Source organism: Marmota flaviventris, chromosome 3 (assembly GCF_047511675.1).
Source record: "Marmota flaviventris isolate mMarFla1 chromosome 3, mMarFla1.hap1, whole genome shotgun sequence".
Classification (NCBI taxonomy): Eukaryota; Metazoa; Chordata; class Mammalia; order Rodentia; family Sciuridae; genus Marmota; species Marmota flaviventris.
Window position 1 is genome coordinate 72,103,776 of NC_092500.1, and position 17,989 is coordinate 72,121,764.

General features: G+C 34.8%; 1 protein-coding gene across 1 annotated transcript in view; it reads right to left on the minus strand.

Moving 5' to 3' along the window:
• Tmem117 (transmembrane protein 117) overlaps positions 1-17,989 on the minus strand; it is a 484,704-nt gene that overhangs the window by 382,022 nt on the left and 84,693 nt on the right. The window contains exon 3 of the mRNA XM_027934218.3: positions 7,024-7,156. Coding sequence (XP_027790019.2) covers positions 7,024-7,156 — 133 coding nt within the window. The remainder of the gene's footprint in view (positions 1-7,023; positions 7,157-17,989) is intronic.

Consider the following 17,989-nt stretch of genomic DNA (forward strand, 5'->3'; position numbering starts at 1 on the left):
AATAAACAAAGAGAGAAATGAATTACAGTAGACGGGGTAGAGAGAGAAGATGGGAGGGGAGGGGAGGGGGGATAGTAGAGGATAGGAAAGGTAGCAGAATACAACAGTCACTAATATGGCATCATGTAAAAATGTGGATGTATAACCGATGTGATTCTGCAATCTGTATTTGGGGTAAAAATGGGAGTTCATAACCCACTTGAATCTAATGTATGAAATATGATATGTCAAGAGCTTTGTAAAAAAAAATTTTAAAATAAAAAATAAATAAATAAAACAAAGTACTGCAAAACCAAGAGCATTTAAAGTAAGAAGCTGTACCCTACTCCTGAATTCTCTAGCTAATTAAGTCCCATTCTCCTTCTCTTCCTCACCCCTCCCTTCCCCTCCTCCCTCTCTCCTATGACCCAGCAGGTCAACCCTCTTGACCAGACCCATACGTTCCTTTCAGAAGTTGTTCTTCTCACCAACCCATTCCCAGCAACCAGTTTTGCCCCTTACTCCCAGCCTTACTAATTAATGGTGCTATTATGGTGAATTAATTATACAAGCAAGTCAATGTTTAGCCTAATTAAGAGTGAAGCCAACAAATTATTTAAAGCACCACTCCAGCAGAATTTGCATTCAGCCTTGTTTTAGCAGCCCAATCAAGCTTTTCAGCTTTGACTTGAGTACTTTGAGGCCTCATTAAAACTTACAGCCAAGCGCCCTTCCCACTCAGCTTCAGAACCCTGCCCCAGTTCTCCACCGGCTATCCATCCTAACAAAGTGCCTCATTATATACCTTTGGAAAGAATGTGTCTTTTTTTTTTTTTAATTTACCACAATTCATATCACTAGCTTTGTATTTCAGTTTTGTCAGTTTGGGTCATACAAAAGTTGGTAGTTTAAAGTCATTCAAGACCATTTAAGTTTTTTCTTACCATTCCCCTGCCCCCAAATAAATATAACACCTTTAAAAACAAAGAAACAAACAGAAACATTCCTTTCTTAGAAGAATCTATCAGTGTAAACGTTGGTAACAAGATAAGCAATTTTCTACTTGAAGAGCAGCAAGTAAATGTAATGGTTCTTCGTAAACAGGTGTACCTGCCTGCTACTTCTAGATCAGTGATGACTAGATTTACCAAATCATCACACTGAATCCAAAAATGTGTACAATTACTATGCGTCCATTAAAAATGTTTTTTTAATGGCAAGAAGAAAAAAAAAAGTTCAAGTAAGGAATTTGAAAACATTAATGAAGATTGTGAAAACAGTAAACCCAGTCAAAAAATAAAATACTGCTCAAAGTGAAAGTTCACCCTGAATTTATCCCATTAACCGGTAATTCAGTCTTGGATATAATACTTCGCTGAAACATACACCTCTGGCAACAGACACCAAAGCTATAAATCAGAGTCTTTTCTGTCATGATGTGGGACACATCATGCAAATGTGAGCGTCTCAGGGGGCAAAGCTTAGGTCAGCCGTGTGCAGGGACTCTAAAAGCACTAGATCTTGAGCAGTTTCATTCAGTCCTTTAAGTCTCTGCTAGTCTTTCGCTTATTTATTTTTCTTATTCATCCTTGCTTGTTTGGGCTGTCCCTCTGTACAGAGAAAACATGCATTTTAGATCTCAGAAAAGTATCCATTCAAGTGTTCTCCTCTGCTACCTGCCCTAGTTCACTTGTCCTTGTCAGCCCACACCTCCTGGGGGTGCTCACCACCATGTGAATTCCCACAGGGTTTCTTATTAAACTTCATCAGAAAGGAGACCGAAAAGAGACCAAATCTATCCCAATTTTATCATACCCACCACCTACTTCACATGTTCACTGTTGATGTCTAAAATATGAATATTAACACATTTTTAAAATTGCTTATATCACTTTGTCCCATTTTCAAGTTCTCTCTGAAATACTTACACCTATTGATATGTTAATTAATATTTGTAAAAATTCTCTGAAAAGGAATTTTTTTTCAGCATCTTCATATCCTGCCCCTAAATACTATGTATGTACCATTTTAAAACTTATTCCAGTTCACAGAGGAATTTTTATCGATGAATAAAATGTCTAAGTTCCTCAGTAATAAATATAGTTCTTTCCATTTTTGTAATACTAGAATAAGTCTATAAACATGCAGATATATTTGTAGGAATGTGTTAAGCCTATGTCAGAACATGAGTAGGAGCCAGGGACTTCACAAAATAATCAGTGCTTATTATAGAGTTCACTGTGGATTTCTGCAAAAGGTTCATGAACAACAAGACAAATACTTTAACACCAAGTTTTAGAACTGAAAAGGAAGATTCCCTTCTTTTACCAGAAAACCTGTTACTCATTCATGAGCTGATCAGTGCTCAAAAAGGTGCCTTTTGCTGCCATCAAGTGGCTCTTTCTGGAATAGTCTTTTGAATGGCAGCCTTGGTGTGTTAGCTTTACCTCCCCACACCATTTCTTTGCTTGACCTGAGATATGCATTATCCTTTAGGGGATGGGGATATTTGAAAAGACCAACCAAGCCTTTCCGAATTAAAGCTTTATGCTATTGGTGCTATAAAAATTAGATTATTGAGAATTTCTTCAGAAGGACAACTTCAAAGTGTTTGAAGTATCCAAAAACCAAAAATATTCCCCAGCCGTAAGTGACCTGCTCAGTTTCTAGTCAGTAAAGACCTTGACTTGGACTTTGGAGTACATCCTTCTCATTCCTACTAAATAAAGAATGTCTAACTGGAGTGGCTGTAAGTTGCCTAGTTGAACACAGAGGGCCTCAAGAAAATTCATTTGGAACCATTTTTTAATCAAGTAAAATCATACAACTGTGGAAGAAAATGGTTTCGTGTTTCTTCCCTATTAATGTCTTATTTTTCTGGGGGCTTTTGGTCCTGTAAATAATGCAGTATATTGTATTGTCACTGCAGAAGTTCAACTGTGGTTTTTATATAACTTTTTTTATATAACTCTCTTTTTGAATGATCACTTTGCCCCTTTTTCTTCAATATCTTCCCTTTTCTCTCCCAAGAGATAGCCAAACAGTAGAAGGAAACCAAAACAATTATACTGTAAACCCAAGCCCAAGACACTCTGGCAGCAGCAGCCCCTTCGTATCCTGAGAAGGCAGCAATCATCTCAGGATACTGGTTCTTCGGACTGAAAAATGCATTTATATGATTTGGGTTATGAAAATGCCCCCAAATAAATCAAAGGCGAACAGAAGTTGAGGCAAAAAGGGAATGAAATTGGTCTACATGATAAAACAGAAACTCTCCAAACTATGGGGGGGGGGGCTCCAGAGGGAGGTAAGAATCTGAAACTGGGAGAAGAGAATGTACCGGAATGTTTAGCAGCTGGTAGATGTTCAAAGATCCTAAAGAAGCTGTACATTAAAGCCAAAAAACTGTGTCCAGATGAGTTCCCTGGGGAAATTCTCCTCCCTGGAGCCCAGTGTGGCGTCAGACAGGCTTCCCCAGCACCTGTCTGTGCTCATGCTTCTGTTTCCAGCCTGCTCTTCCTCCACAACCCTTTGCAGAACTGTCTAATATGAAGACTTGCTTAAACGTCTCACTTAATATAAGCCTAAATTCTTGTTTCTGGTCCCTGCAGGAGGGTAAAACCTCAAGTCCAGGAGTCATGGACAGCCCACAGGTTTGCTCGACTGGTTTTTAGGTCTTTCTGCTTTTCTGACCTTAGTTTTTCCTTACCTTTACCTAATCTCAGCTATGCATATTAAGAGCCTATCCAGCTGCATTATATTTTCCAGCAGTTCTAAGGATTGTGCAGTAGAAGCCTCAGGTTACTTTAGTCTGCCACCTTGTGAGGAAAAAAAAAAAATTGCTCCTAAAAGGGTTAGAAACAAAACTGCCCAGGGCCAGCACTTTCTCTGCAGCACAACCCTCACCTACCACCTCACTATTTTATTTAGTAAAGGTGACTTAAAGAACAAAAGGAGATTTTTAAAAGCATCGTTTTGGTGCTGTGAGGTGTGGAGTGGGGTGGAAACAGAATCAAAGGAAAGTGTAGTCATTTCTCCACAGTGCCAGGACATATGGACAGTCTGAGTCTTGGTCCCTTTTAGCCCCTTCAGTTACCTTACCTCTTTTCCTCTCTGTTTGACGGCCTCTCTCTTCAGCTCCCCTAAGGTGTCTAAAGCCATAAGAGTCAGTGCCTACCACAGGGAATTCCCCATAATGAAAAACCAGGAGCCAGACAACTTGACCCTTATCAAGTCAGTTGTGGCTAGGTTCTGTTCTAGATACACCTCGTGATTCTGTCCTCTGTGGCAAAACATCATGGGACTCCAGCTTAGCCCATATTTACACCCAGTTCTAAAACTAGAAAAAAATAAAATAAAATAAACAATTTTTAAAAGCGGACCAGTAGGGAAAATTTCTTTCTTCTCCCTCTCTGAAGCAGTACAGCCACTCACTGCTCATACTATTCCTGAAGTCTTGTTGTTTGGAAAGGAGTCCTAAAATATATGAACTCAAGTCTAGCCTTCACTGAAAAGTCTCTAAAACACTTTTGGGGACTGTGCTAGGCCAGTGTTCCTAGAGAAATTCATAAACAAAGACAGACCGAAATCCTCCATGCAAATAAAATTCAGTAAATAAGAATCCTGAATTCCTCTAGCACTGGCAATCATCTGATATAAACCAGTCAGCTGAGATGTCTGTGTGTTTAGTGTCCATTCCACACTCAGACGCCATCATTTTCTGCCCCACATAGGACGAAGAAATGCCTCAAATAACAGTTTCCGCTGAAGAAACTCCAAAGTACAGTTTATCTATTTGCTCTTAGAACTGAATTTCCTTCAGATTTACATTCCTACTTTGAAGTGTTCACTAGTTCAAATGATGTGTATCATGAAAGTGGGTAAACAGCTTTTATAAACAGTGATTTTTTTTTTAATCTGTAGAACTAAATAATTTGTTCCTGGCTTTGGAATTTTTTTAAAATTATACCTGTAAATCTTCTCAGCAAAACATCCTTTTCTAGAAAAAAAAATGAGGTGTATTGCTAAAGGATCCAACAGTTACATAGAAACGTGATAATGTATTTAGTCTGAGAATAAAAGAGAACCACTTATAATTTTCATTAAGATAGTACACATAAATTCTAAACTATTATCTTATTTCCTGCATGTACTTACTACTCCTTTCAATTGTCAAACTCAGCTTATGTGACTGAAATTCAAAGAAAGACTAGTACACATGTGGCGAATGAGTAGCAAAACCAGCCCTCAGTCAGATCTGTGCTAGCTTTTCAAAGGGTTGTGTTACTGATATTCACTACTTACTTCTTCAACTCTTTCTCTACTGCTGCTTAAAATGAATATTTAATTCGAATGTAAACTTGGGAAAGTGGCAAAACCTCTCTAGTCCTCAGTTTCTTAATCTGTGAAATGGAGATGATATCTATTGCATAGGGTCAGTGTGAGATTTGAGATGACTCATGTCTCATTAAGAAGTGCTCAGTAATTGTTAGCTGTCATTAAGATTATTTTTATTATTAGCTACTGCATGCTTTGCAGTGTGCAAGGGATTATTTATTACCACAATTGATTTATCTTCTACTTTCTTCAGAGTAAGCATTTCTGGTTAACATATTCCTCACTAGCTCCATATAAAAATACAAATAGATGAAAAGGTAACTTCTGAGCAAAAATATATTTTATATACTACATTATTATTATTTCTGTTACTAGAAATAATACACATTCTAAGCAACCCCAGGTTAGAGCCTGTAACTGCATCACTTAAAAATAGATTCAATATTAATAGCATCAATTCTAACTACAAGAAACAATTACAAAGCATTTTAATAACTTTATGAGCTCTGAATATTTGATCTAAAATTGAATTCTTGAATTTATCACTTCTTATCAAGGACTAAAGTATAAAACTTGTAAAATATCTGATTTTCCTTTTAAAGGTGGAGAAAAAGCAGAATTTTAAATTATCTTCATTTCAGCATTGAACATGATGCTAAAATCTATACATAACATCAAAAAACTGCTTACTATAGAACTGGCAATAATCTTGCCTAGACTAATATTTAGAAGAAAAGGATATTATCTGGCTTTCCAATCTGTTGGGAAAGGTAGATCAAGACCTTCCTTAGTAACTATTTCAATGAATAACAAATATCTAAAGTGGTTTATTATTAACACTGAGCAATTTCTTAATGCAGTAGGCTAAACCAATCTCCTTGTATGCTGCCCTTAAAATTTACTGAGGGAAAACCAAGAGGAAATTATGCCGAAGGACCAATCCTTGTGTCTCATTATATAATGAAAGAACTGGAAAAAGTTTGAAAAAACTGCAATCTACTTATCAGCACATGTTCATACTCTAATGATTTGATAAGCATTTAATTCAAGGTAGCCTACTTTCGAAATGACCCATTTGGAACAAAGGTCTCTCTATTGAACTGTCAAAAGAGTAAAAAATAAATAAAATAAAAAATAAAAATAAATAAATAAGGGCTGGGGTTGTAGTTCAGTGGTAGAGCGCTCACCTAGCACATGTAAGGCCCTGGGTTCAATCCTCAACACCACATAAAAATAAATAAATAAAATAAAGGTATTGTGTTCAACTATAACTAAAGAATAAATATTTAATTAATTAATTAAAAGCCACAAATGTCAAGTACCTTATTTAGCCAGGCACTGCAGAGTGTTAGAAATGAAAACATGAAGATCCTCCTTGCATCCTTGCTGTACTAACTAGGTGAATATAAGCAAGTCATTAAATTTACTGCTTCTCATACTCTGTCACTATAATAAAACTAGTACCTGCCCTCAAACTACCCCACAGAAAAGTCTGAAAATATAAGGAACAAATTTAAGTATTGTAAAATACTATGTTTATAGGGGAAAAAAAATTCTGCACGCCTTAGGGAAAACACAATTATCCCTCTTCAGGGTAGGCTATTTGTAAAGGAGATTCATGTTACTACAAACCAAAAAATTCTGATTGAATTCTTCTGAATTTCAAACTTAACACTCACCACAGTAGAAAGGGGAAAGATAACCTACCCCATGTTGCCATCCATCAGAAGAATCGTGTTGTAAATGTGAGAAAAGATGAAGAGAAAGAGAATTGTGCTGAAGAACATCGTCATCCAAGATCCATGATCCTCTCGAAACATTTTTAACCTCAGCAACTGACCTGAAATATAAATAGTATCAGAAATCAACATACATTGTAAATCAAAATACACACATCTCTATTTTATTGAATCGTTATGTTCTCACTAAATTATGAAGTCTTTGCCATAGGACAGTTTTATGGGGGAAACTAATATATAATGTCTTTTGTAACTAAATGATCATGAATAAAGTCTAAGATAATCATCATATCACATGTGATACTAGAGCAAAATAATCCTAATGTGAGAATTTAGTATCCAGAGACTGTTCATTATTGTGGCATGAAAAAAAAAATAAATTAACACACACTACTTGCTATTTTTTATTTCATGAATGTGTCTTTAGTTCATACTGAAACCACTTAGGGTAAGTGACAAAGAAGTTATCTAAATTCCATATCATTTCCTTTTGCTTCATTAGATCCATTCTTAATGCTGGTCAGATGATAAAATGAAGCACAACCTCATTTATAAGAAGATACAATTGTTTAAGGTACATGAAGACCTGAAAAGGAAATAAAATCTTTGTAATAAGTCACAGATGACTTTAAAATAGTTCATACTCAAGAGCAGTCACATGAGCAAGCTCAAGGGGGAAGGATGTGTGTTATGGAGGCTGGTGTGGATCTCAGCAAAATATGATTTCCACTCAGATCCCTAAAATCCCATTCACAAAGACAAATACCAAACTTAGAATGTTTAAGTTCAAATACCTTAAGAAAAAAATATTTTTAAATGAACAATGAAGTAAAAATTACCAATATCACAATTAGTTCAAACAAATTTTTTGATTTATGATAAAGGAAAAAAATGAGGGCACTAGTATCCTGAAAGGTTAGAAAGATTTTTTTTTAAGTGAGAATAATAAAAAATTGAACATAGATCACCCTGGTCTCTCCCAAGACAAATTTTCTCTATTATACTTATCTCCATTCCTGATAAAGCATGTATGAATAATGATAAGATAGATTATATAAATGTAGAAATTATAATTAAAATTGGGTAGGTCTGAAGTCTTATAATAAAATTTCTCACTAGAGAAAATATCACCTTTTTAAAAGTTATGAAATTATGTGTGTGTGTGTGTGTATGTGTGTGCATGCCTGCGTGCACACACGCATGCATGCGCACCCATGCATGCTTCCATCTGGAAATGACCACTCTAGCTCTCATATAGCCATAGGAAAAATATAATAGGAAAAAATAATCTTTTAAGATTTAATTACCAAACTTTCCCTTGGATCTTACTTTTATTAAAATAGCATGTTAATGTCATTTGGAAACCAGGCTAACAGAAACACTATCCTACTTAAATTCTTAGATGGAACAAAAAAGTAAAAAGGCAGATTCGGTTTCATTACCTGGTTTCTTGACCTGTGCTAGAGAAGCAAAGGGCAAATACAAAAGTCAGCAGAACATGACTGCATAACTGAAAGGAAAATGTGGAAAACTCTCTACTGAAACAAATAATACTAGTATTGAAAATTATCAGATTACAGAACTTGTTGAGTAATTGATCCAATTAATTAATTCAATTAATGGAAAGCCAGATATTTTCAAGCCTCCACACAACACATTGACAGGAATATGTCAGTAAAAAGATTTTAAGCATAGACTGCTTGGAAGTTAAAATATATGACGTACATATCTTAAAGCAAACTACAAAGAATATTTACTCATTCCTTAAACAAATATTTAATGTGTGACCTTATATGCCAGACAAAGTCCTAGGTGTCAGAGATACAGCTGTGAGCAAATTAGGAGAGAGCTCAGAATCAATCATTATTTTGAAATGTAGAGGAAATGCTTTAGAAATGTTTAGGAAATGTTTTAGACTCATGGGCTCTCTTCACTCAGGAATGCATTTGTTGCAAGTCCTTTTGGCATCAGACCAAGATCTATTTATTTAATTCAGTAATTTATAACCAAGAACCACAAGAACTGGAAATTAGAGTTCATTTAAGATTTAAATGTGAATTTCTTTCTTAACATTCATGTGTCAAAAAATTATTAATGGATGTACTTTAAGAGTCAAATAATAATGATGGTAGTTTTAAGAGTGAGTTGCAAATAAAACATTGTGGGTTGACTTGCACTGGCTGAAATAATACAAGTTAATAAAAAGGAGAAACATGACAGTACCATTTATGCTGTCATTGCAAGCTGATTGTCTGGTACTAATTTCGGCCATTAGAGTCATTAAGAACAAAATGGCAGGTTGACACGGCTTGAAATTCACTGGAAAAAAACAATAAAAGTGCTACAATACATTAAGGTTAGAACTGGTATTGACCCATATTTTTAGTCAAATTTCATTGTAAGTTTCTTGTGGACAACTTTAAAATTAACTCAATGATGGATCTACTAAAAACGTACATACAGACTGCCATCAGATGACTGCTCTCAAAAATGATATTTCAATACAATCCAATCAAGAACCTTGGAGCTATCTTAGAATATCACGTGAAAATTTACTATCTCTGCCCTGTGGGGTGACCATTCGTGGTGTTGGCATGGGACAGTAGTGATTTATAACTATAATTCTGGCATAATTAATAATAGTGACCTCCCTCCTTTCTGAAGTATACTGGTTTGGATAATAAATTATAATTGTCTCTCAGTATCCACAAAGGATTGGTTCCAGAACTTCCACAAATACCAAAATCCATGGATGTTAAAGTCCCTTATATAAACAGCATGTTATTTGTGTATAAGCCATGTACATCCTCCCATACACTTTAAGTGATCACTAGATTATTCATAATACCTTGTACAATGTAAATGCTATTAAAATGCTTGTTATGCTGCATAGTTAATTAATCTGTCCATGTTCAGTACACATGTAATGTTTTTCAAATATTTTCAATCTGTGGTAGGTTGAACATAAATATATAAAGCCCACAGACATGGGGGGCTGATTGCATATGCCACATTTCCTATAGGTCACAGAGTGTGCAATTTTGTAACATTCATTAGAGGAATTTCAGGAAATAACAGAGTAAAAACATTCCTTATAAGTCAACAGAAGAAACAAGCATCATTAAGAATGGTATATTTCTGTGACTCAGGAGGCTGAGGCAGGAGGATCACAAGTTTGAAGGTAGCCTCAGCAACTTAGCAAGACACTGACTCAAAATAAAAAAATAAAAAGAACAGGGAATATAGCTCATTAATTGAGCATCCCTAGGTTCAATCCCCAAGACCAAAAAAAAGAGTGATACATTTTTGACATGACCATATATATGTATTTATAAATCTAAGTATATGTTTATGTTATCAATAAGAACCATCTTGAATTATGCAGATCATCAACCTCGATATGGTAAAGGTGATTGTAAATATAGTTTAGAGTCATCAGAATAATCTGGTGTTACACAAACCTATGCATCTATTGGACGTGAGGTAAAAGTGGGACTGCTAGATACAATATTAGTAAACTGAAATGGCCTAGAATATCAGAATCTATCCTGGAAATTCAATGGGCTTAGGACCACTAAGATACCAAAAAACTTTAACAAGATTATTTAGAAACATATTTAAAAGTATACGATGTGCTCATATACTTTGTGGAAGACATAGGTAAACAAGTGTAAGAGAAAATTCTTCAGAAAAAAATTTTGCTTCTGTATTCTCATTAGCAAAAGAATGAAAAGGAACATTTCATTTCTACCTCACTGCCAGACCTTTTTAAATCATGGTTTTTTTTTCAATCATGGCCCTATTCTTGGGAGGTTGTTAATGCAGAGGATCAGAAAGAGCAGAGGCTTCTAGATTCATAAAGAATACATGAACTTAGGTCTCCAACATGGCAGAGCATTTAGGGATGATTAGGTGAATTCTGGTGAAGATCAAGGTATCAAGGGTCATGGCCTTGGAGATCCAGGTTTTCATAATGATTTAGTCCTCGGAATGAATGGGGCAGATAGTGCAGCCACCCACCTCCATTAAAGCACATGAGCTGAGTATATCAGTCATGTTAGAGCCATAGAGCCAAATAGATGATAGAAGACCATCACCCAAGCAGCATTAGAAGAAGGGGTAGAAAGGTAAATTCAAACTGAAGAATTTATGTTCAGAACCCCTATATTTCTGGAGACTTCCATAAACCTTTAGTGATAGAAATAGTCATCTAAAAAATTTACCAATATTGTACCCTCTACTCACCTCATAAGGCAAAACTCAGAGCAAGATTATTTTAATTTAGAGAAAAAAGTATGGCACTACACATAAGATGCTGACTAGGAAATATAAAAGGGGAAATGAGGAGATATTTTCCTCTAGAGGACTCCAAGCTGAAATTACACTATTATCCATTAAGACTTCTGCTCCCAAACCTCCTACATGATTTGGCCATCCACATACACAAGAAACAAATGGCACCTGCAGTGATTTAAAGGAGTATATCTACTTTGTTAAAGTCAGAACATTGGTAAAGACACATTACCAGGCATTCACAAACCAGCGAGGATGTTCTCTGTTGCAAATAACAAAAACAAAACTAAAACTAGTTTAAATTATAAGGAGTCCTTCTTTATTTGCTTTCTTCTCAGATTTTCTTCCTTTTTTAAGATCATTTTTGCTCCCTAAACCAAACATAATTGGTTTTCTGCATACAATAAATGTTCCGAAAATAATGCAAACTATTTAACTAAAGGAATGGAATGACTTCAATCAAGACTTGATCCAACACACAAGTATTATTACTGAAGGCTTGATTTATCTCCATTTCATAATTTCAGCTCCTTAGGTTGGAATCTCATCATAGCTAATGCCATATACCCTCTCCTCCAATGCATTTTCACACCTTTTTGTTTCCCAGAAGATGGAAGCAGTCTTAAGGAATGTGTCTTCATTTTTGTCCAGGGAGGAGAAGATGATGCTTTTACCCTCAACAGATATATGAAAAACTGTTCAACATTTCTAGCAATTAGACAAATGAAAATTAAAACTACACTGAGATTTCATTTCACCCAGTCAGAATGGCAACTATCAAGAATACAAGTAACAATAAATATCGGCAAGGATGTCAGGAAAAGGTTCACTCATACATTGTTGGTGGGACTGAAATAAACCAATCCCCAAAACCAAAGGACGAATGTTCTCTCTGATATGTGAATGTTAACACGCAGTAAGAGGTCAGGTAGGGGAAAATAGATGTCCATTGGATTAAACAAGGGGGAATAAAGGGAAATGAGCAGGGATGGGAATAGGAAAGGAAGTAGAATGAGTGTGACATAACTTTCCTTTGTTCATATATGAATACTGGACTGTGCAACTCCACATCACGTACAATCACAAGAATGATAAGTTATACTCCATGCATGTATAATATGTCAAAATACACTCTACTTTCATGTATACCTAAAATAAATAAATGAATAAATAATTTTAATTAAAAAAAAATAAAAACAATGATTGGCTAAGCCTGTCTCACCTGCTACACTCTGAGATACAGATGAAATTAGTTCCCTGGCACCTTCTTGATCCCTAATGCAAGTGAAATTTGCCTAACATGGTACTGAAGAATACACAGCCATAAATTGGAAGGCTCCAGAGTCCTTGAGTCCCTGTTTGGAATAGAAGTGACTGCCATGTTTGGGACTGATTGTGAGTAAAAAATTCAATAGGTCTGAGGCACTATATAGTATTATTATATTATCTCTTTATTATATTTTATTTTACTACCTACTGTGTAGATACTACACTATCTACAAACTGCAACAAAGTGAAGGCCTTTTGTTACCACTGTGTCCCTACAATATGTGCTAGGATTTGAATATAGTTGGTAAGTCCACAATACAATCATCCCCAACATTAGCTGCTGTCACCACATCACACACTAATGTGCCAAAGCTTTTCCTTATTCTTTTCAATTCTCATTCTATTCTCCTCAACATCTATTCAAATTTCCCCTCAGAGCCTCTAGGTAAAGCCACTTTCACTCTTAGAATATGACACTGGTCCCAACCTCTAAAAGGTATTATTGCCATCAAACATGATTTCCTTCAACCTCCTGCCCACTCACACTCCACTTGTCTAACTTCAGGGATATTCCTACTTCCTACCCTTGTTTCTCAGAGGATGATGTAATCCTCTCAGAAAATACCCTATCTGTGGCTTTCTAAAAGAATACCCTCCCCTCCCTGGGGATCTTGCTCCAGCCATCCTTCATCTTCTTTGTATATCCAAGTTCTCCTTTTGTCCTCACTCTTTTTCTCTTGCCTCAAAAGTTTCTTAAGTCAATCCTAAAACTAATACTTACTTGATCTCATGTCCTTGAACTATCATCCACTATCTTTGCCTTTTCATGCAGACTTCATGAAAGAGGAACCATGACATCCCTCACTGAGATCTTACTTGCCATGCAAACACAACACTAAAATTCTTCTGGCCAATGTAATTTACCTCAACCACTGCCAACTCCAGTAGAAATGTATTGACCTTTGAGGTACTAGACATCTTGGCTGCATATGACATAGTATCCTTCTTTCTTGACTTCCCTAACACCAATGCAACTTTTTTATTCTTTCACTTGTCACACAAATTATATTGTTCCCGTGGTCTGTCCTGAGTCTTCTCTTTATCATATCACAACATGGTCTCATCCACTCTCGTGGTTTTAACCCTCAGCATCTCCCACAGAGGAGTTTCACTTGCCCACTGTCCTTCTGGATATCCTATTGGAAAATCAAACTCAGTATATAAAAACAAATTAGAAATTCTCACTCTTTGCCCCAACAAATAATAATGCCCTCATCTCCAATGTGGCCTTTCTCATCCCGAAATCCATGCCTACTTCTGAATTTACTATTTTATCATTTTCAGAATAACTCCAGGTAGAATTCATTCTTCCAGCTTACTTTCCATTTCAATCAACACTCCTATTATTTTAGGTCCTTACTTGAATATTATTCTTTCAAAATTTAGGTTCTCATTTTCTCTGGATGAGATTTTTTTTCAACAAATGCATAACTGTCCTTTTCCATCTCAAATTCACCTATAGCCCACAGATCTAACTAAAATGCAAATGTGATCACATGATCCCTTTATTTAAAACATTTCAATGATCATTATTTCCCTCTTTATGTAAAACATTGAAATGATCATTATTTCCCCCATTGTATCAAATCTAAGCTCTTCAACATTGAGACATCACTTGGTTTGACGCAAGCTTATCCCTCTCTCGTTACTCTCTACCTTCCATTCTGTTTCCACTAAGACTAAGCTGGCCATGGGTTTTTATGCTGAGCTCTCTGCCTATCATACTCTTGCTTCCTTTCCCATCACTTGACTAGCTCCTATACTTCCTATACTCCTTGAAATGCATGTCAGAGGCAATCTTCTACAGATCTCCTTATTAAAAAGTTCATATATTGAAGTAACCATTCAAAATAGCTTGTAGGATGGACTCAGAGGAACTAAGTTCCTTTCAGTGCAGACAAGGAGGAATAGCCCCTTGCCAGATATACTGTAAGAGATTTGATTATACAACATTTCAGATCCAGTCCAATTCTGGGATTGTATAATTTGTTTTGTCAGTGAAAAAATTAGCTCAAAATCTGATAACTTAAATGACTACTAGCTTTTTAAAAAACATTATCCTTATTAAAATAAAAAGTGGTCCTCCTTAGGTTTTATCTGCCATTATATGCCTCTCTCATATATGAGACAAACCTAAAGTAACATACTGAAGATATTCTTTAAAGGTCAAGGTAATATTTAATATTTTAAATACTAGAATACTAAATGTAAGAACTATTTCTTATGGCTTGAATAGAGAATAGAATTTAAAATTAAATTGGATCCTGGCATTTGAAATTATTCAAATCAGATAAAAGTGAATACATGAAGTACTCATTACAGATTTGTGTAAATTTATAGTTTCTAACCACATGAATCCTATTTCTTTCTTTCATTTTTTTTCTTTAAAATTTACTAACTGAAAAATTTTAACATAGTACAAATAACTACAAGAAGAGAATTAAGACTCATAGTATAGCTCAGTGGTATACTTAGAATATATGAGGTCCTAGGTTCAATTCTCAGCACCAAAAATTTTAAAAATATATATATATAAGTAATATAAATAAATAAAGATGAATAAAGGAATCATTCCAAGATTCAAATATCAACAAAGAAAATTATCTAGCAAACACAATAGAATACCATTAGGGAGAAAGGGTACTCTCAGTAGACAAACTTGGCTTTATACAATAAGATCATAAAACTTTTGCTCCCCAAGGGCATTAATCCATTAATATTCAGATCAAATCCTGTTACTTCAGTGTACAAAGAGAATTTTAAAACACCGCACAGATGGTTACCTTTCCCTATTAGGAGTAGGAGCTTACTTAAAAAATGTTTGTTATTCACTAAATTTGGCAGAAAAACAAACATTGAAAATTGAAATATAATTCCTTATAATACTAAAAATATTGTTAAATGTGAAATTAAAAAGAGATTCTAAAAAGAAAGCAAAGTGAGAGTGTAATTAGAAAACTGCAAAAGTGATAGTGCTCCCAGAGTGAGTTTAATGCCAATTTTGAAAGTGTATTAAGATACAATTTTAATAAAGTAAGAATCTCTTAACTAAACATGTGGAATAAACTATTCTCACTGAAAAACAGTAATAAACCTTCCATTTTATTGAAAGAGTCCAAATGCAATGTTTTACTATTATAATTTGACTCTTGACCATTAAACCATCCTTAGGCTTAACTAATTTAAATTGCTTACTATTTCTCAACAGAAAAACCCTAACACCAAAGGGAAAGAAAAGGCATTCATTTATTATTATCTAATACTTTACCTTTTAAGTAAAACTAGGCACAGATAAAAAGGAAAATAAATTTACATTATATCTTAGCTTGTAGCCCAAGAAAATATTTAGTAGCATACTTAATTTTATATGTAAAATATACTTCATAGTTTAGATAAAATCCATTTGGTCTGTGTTTTACATACAGATGTACTAAGTGTAATCATATGAAATAAAATTTCTAAGGTCAAACCCAATTTTATATTGTTCAAACTAATAAGCCATAATAAGCTATCTTAGATTAAAATCAATTCTTTTAAAAGCAGGGGGCAAGGAAAGAAGGGAGAAACTTTGGATTGAGTAGAGGAGAAAAAAGGGAGGGAGAGGTGGGGAGGGGAGGAAGTGTGAGGGGGGAGATGGTAGAATGATATGGACATCATTACCCCTATTTATGGATATGATTTGAAGAAATGTACATGTACAACCAGAAAAATGAAAGGTTGTGCTCCATTTGTGTAAAAACTTTAAAAAGGAAACGCTGACGTCCCTGGTTTTTGACCTGTCCTAATCAATCATAAGAGTTGGAAGCCAGGCCCCTGACCACAGGCAGGGTGGAAGAGAGAAGAGAATCTGTTTTCCCACAAACAGAAATATTGGAAAAGGAAAGGAAAACTAGGTCAGAGGTCAAGAATGGGCCACGACATTCACATCTCCAGTATTCCTATTATCTGTCTCCAGGTATCCAGGTCTCTATTTTCATCCTGGATTTGTTTTTTATTCAGAGCTCTCCTCAAACTCTTGCAGACTTGTATCTTGTACTTGCAGATTTATTATTCTGTCTACGCCTTCCATTTTTATAGATTTACTAAATAAAGATATTAAAAATTCATAACAGAAATCTAAATAATAGAGTACTAGTATCAAACACAGAGAGATATTAATTACAGTTGCTTTGCTTTTCAATTCCCCAGTTATATCTCAGAATAATGTATTCTAACTCCTTTGTTTAATAAATAAGAAAACTGAGGCATAGTAGAAATAGCCCAAGAATGGTCACACAAAAAAAATTAAGACAGAGTCTTGGTCTCTTTTGAAGAACTTTAAGGTGAGTAAAGGAGTCTATCAATTATCATTTCTTTCAAATTAAGAGTAAGGACCCTTTGGGAAATTCTGTAATACAATTCTAAGCCAAGGTTAAAGTAGAACCAAAAGATCAAGGCTCAGCAATCACTTGGATAATCAGCACCAAAACGGGTGTTTTTACTCCAGTTAAAATAAAAATGTATCTAATACTTTAAAAATATATCAGTATTATGAAGTGGAAGCAAAGTAAATCAGACAACATAAGAATTTTTGTTAAAAATTTAATAAAGGCTGTTTTACATAAATTTTTTATGTGGTAAGAGTCACTTGCCCTATTTTACTCAGACTCCAAAGCTAAAAACAAAAATTAGAAATAATAGTATAATTTTAAATACTGTGTGTTTTTATATCGATGTAGTAGGTCATATGGCAAAGTATTCATTTAACTGACAATATTTTCATAATTAAAAATGCATGTACTACATATTTGTTGAGTACCTGCTATGGGCTTGATCAGTGATTTGTAACTTAAATATAATGGCAAGTGGGGAAAACAGAGCCAACATATATTTTATGCATAGTAAGAGAAGTTAGGAGACAGGGAGACTAGTAAGATAAAAATGAAAGAGTGCCAGTAAGAAAATTTAAAATCTAGGGTTGCTTTAAGACAAAAGGCTCAGAACAACACTAAGAAAACAAAATAAGTCTGGGGATACTGCAAAGTAGAGGAACTAAACCTGAGTCTTCAACTGAAATCAGGATCCTCCAAAGAATCTGAAGTTGTCATAAAACTATAGTACCTCCTGGGTTCCAAATTTGGCAAATGCAAATACTCCTTGGAGAAAAACAAACTAAATTTAAATCCTCAAAATGTAGATAAATTATAGTATTACAGTATGAGCTAAAAATAAAAATTCACCCAACATAAAAAGAAATGTGAGAGTTGACAGCAATAGCAAATAAAGTATCTAAGCAATACAAGGACTATATATTGGAATTATCAAATGTAAAG